This window comes from Mandrillus leucophaeus, unplaced genomic scaffold (assembly GCF_000951045.1).
Source record: "Mandrillus leucophaeus isolate KB7577 unplaced genomic scaffold, Mleu.le_1.0 Scaffold11, whole genome shotgun sequence".
Lineage (NCBI taxonomy): Eukaryota > Metazoa > Chordata > Mammalia > Primates > Cercopithecidae > Mandrillus > Mandrillus leucophaeus.
In genome coordinates this window covers 4,588,637-4,591,547 of record NW_012099209.1, presented here as the reverse complement: position 1 = coordinate 4,591,547, position 2,911 = coordinate 4,588,637, and the positions used below count along the sequence as shown (strand labels likewise).

The following is a 2,911-nucleotide window of genomic DNA, read 5'->3' as shown; positions in this document are numbered from 1 at the left end:
ATCTCAAAAAATAAAAATAAAAAAATAAAAAGAATTTTCCCATACTCTAGAGTGGGCCTGGCTCAGCTCAGGGAGGAAGCCCTGCCTGAAAAGGCTGCAGCTTTCATCCTTCAGCCCAGCCTCTGATCACATCTTCTGTCACTCAGGTGCTGAGTGGGCGGGGCCTTAAGCATTATCCAATCAGGGACGGTGGGCTGGAAACCGTCCAATCAGGCAGGCAGCTGGAACAAAGAGGACGGCTTCCGGGTTTGGCGGGGCTTTTGTCTTTGGCTGCATGCGGAGCTATAGGTTTCCTCTTCACTACTCTGTGTCCTCTGCTCCTAGAGGCCCACCCTCTGTGGCCCTGTGTCCTGCAGGTATTGGGAAATCCATAGCCAAGATGCCGGGACGCCCTGGAAGCCTAGGAATGGTGAGAGTGCCGGTTGGACATCCTGAGAGAGGGGAGGGACTGGTTGATGGGAAGTGGCTGTGGCGGCACTCAGGCCTGCCCGAAGTGAGCTGCACAGTCTGCTCCCTGAGTTCTTGCCCAGCTCGGCCTCAGTCCCCTCCAGCCATAACATGGCTGCGGCGCTGTCAGCCAGTCCAGGGCTCCTGTCTCTTCCCTGCGCAGTGACTGTGCCCTGGCCTAGCGCCCTCTGGGCAGCAGCTCTGCACCCGCAGCTCCGGGTCTCTCCCAGATTGTCAGGAACCACGAGGAGGTCATCAGGGGAGATATTGACTGGGGGCGCGCGTTCAGGAATGGGAAGAGCTTTGGTCCTTGGGGTTCACAGTTTCTCTTTTCTCCTGTTAAAAATTTATGGGGCCGGGCGCGGTGGCTCACGCCTGTAATCCCAGCATTTTGGGAGGCGAAGGCGGACGGATCACTTGAGGCAAAGGGTTGTCAAGGAAACTAAGTTTCTCTTCAAAGACTCAACTTCCTGGTCAAAAGTTGTAAAAGTTGTAAATCAACCCTACCCCTTCTTCCCCCTTTTCTGTTTCTCGCAAATCGCGCGTTTATCCTATTTGGGAAAAGTTTGGGTCTAGCCAACCAGGATCAGTTTAGATTGTGCGGTCTGACCTCAGCCAATAGGGGAAGGACACAAAACCAAAAACTACCTTAGGGTTAAAAACCCCTTCCTGGTCGGGCGCGGTGGTTCAGACCTGTAATCCCAGCACTTTGAGAGGCCTAGGCGGACGGATCACGTGGTCAGGAGTTCTAGACCATCCTGGCCAACATGGTGAAACCCCGTCTCTACTAAAAATACAAAAATTAGCCAGGTGTGGTGGCGGGTGCCTGTAATCCCAGTTACTTGGGAGAGTGAGGCATGAGAATTGGTTGAACCCAGGAGGAAGAGGTTGAAGTGAGCTGAGATCGCGCCATCGCACTTCAGGATGCGGGACAGAGCGAGACTCCTTCTCAAAAAAAAAAAAAAAGTAAGAATCTTAAAATTTTCTTCCTTTATGTAAACACTGTGTTTAAGTAATTTCACTGGATTTTTCAAACAGTCTCAAGAACGAAGTGAATAACACTGACACGGAAATTAGAGCTTGAACCTGGTAATTACAAGCTAAGGCTAATATGAAGCCTGCAAAAGGTGGGGTTTTTAAAAAAAATTTTTTCATTTTGACACGGAGTTTAGCTCTTATTGCCCAGGCTGGAGTGCAATGGTGTGATCTCGGCTCACCACAACCTCTACCTCCTTAGTTCAAGGGATTCTCCTACCTCAGCCTCTGGAGTAACTGGGATTACAGGCATGCGCCTTCACGCCCGCCTAATTATGTGTGTTTACTAGAGATGGGGTTTCTCCATGTTGGTCAGGCTGTCCTCCAATTCCCAACCTCAGGTGATCCACCCGCATTGGCCTCCCAAAGTGCTGGGATTACAGGCTTGCGCCACCGCGCCCGGCCAACAGGAGGTTATTAAACGCCCAGTTAGTTTTTTCTGGGGAGCCTCCCCTGCAGTTGTCCCAGCCTGCTCACCCCAGCTATGGAAGGAGCCTTTATCTTGAGAGAAGCTACAAAGCCCTGGAATGCTAGGGCCCCACAGGCAAATGCAGTTAAGATTAAGGCAGAAGGAAACTGGGAGGGTCTTACTGATAATAAAGCTATTGTTTTGAGGCACTTTTTAGACTTTTTAAGATAAAAAAGTTAGATTTATATTAAAAAATGAATTAGTATTGGAACAGGAGAAAGTACCAACTAATCATAAGTTCTCTGTGGCTTACAAAAATGTAGGCAGAAAAGGGCTTTCTTTCCTGGAGAGGAGCAAACAAGATTAGATAAAAGGTGGGAGGGGAATGGCAAATGGAGGGTGAAAAAGTCGTATTTTAGCTCAGAGAATGTCTTATCCTGACATCAGCATGTTTTTAGGAGGGATGTAAAATGGGGTTGTATGTTGACTTAGACTGAAGGTAGCTCAAAGTTCAGGAGCCTGAGGGAGAGAGATACATAAAGTTTGATTAATAAATATTTTATTTTAGGCCAGGCACGGGGGCTCATGCTTGTAATCCCAGTACCTTGGGAGGCCTAGGCAGGCCGATCGCCTGAGGTCAGGAGTTCAAGAACAGCCTGGGCAGCATGGTGAAACACGGTATCTACTAAAATACAAAAATTAGCCGAGCGTCGTGGTGGGCGCCTATAATGCCAGCTACTCTGGAGGCTGAGGCAGGAGTATTGCTTGAACCTGGGAGGTGAAGGTTGCAATGAGCAGTGAGTTGAGATGGCGCCACTGCACTCCAGCCTGGGCAGCAGAGTGAGAATCACAAAAAAAAATAAAAATAAAAAAAAAAAAAAGAAATTTGACCACTGAAGACAAATTCAGCTGATTTTTCTAATAAGAAAAAGGAGAGGCCGGGCGCGGTGGCTCAAGCCTGTAATCCCAGCACTTTGGGAGGCCGAGACGGGCGGATCACGAGGTCAGGAGATCGAGACC

At 49.2% G+C, this 2,911-nt stretch overlaps 1 protein-coding gene across 1 annotated transcript in view; it reads left to right on the top strand.

The window, feature by feature from the left end:
* The first annotated feature begins 274 nt into the window (after window positions 1-274).
* The window catches only part of LOC105547309 (zinc finger protein 506-like), a 215,032-nt gene continuing 212,395 nt past the window's right edge, over window positions 275-2,911 (top strand). Inside the window, 1 exon segment of the mRNA XM_011990861.1 lies at window positions 275-409. Coding sequence (XP_011846251.1) covers window positions 275-409 — 135 coding nt within the window.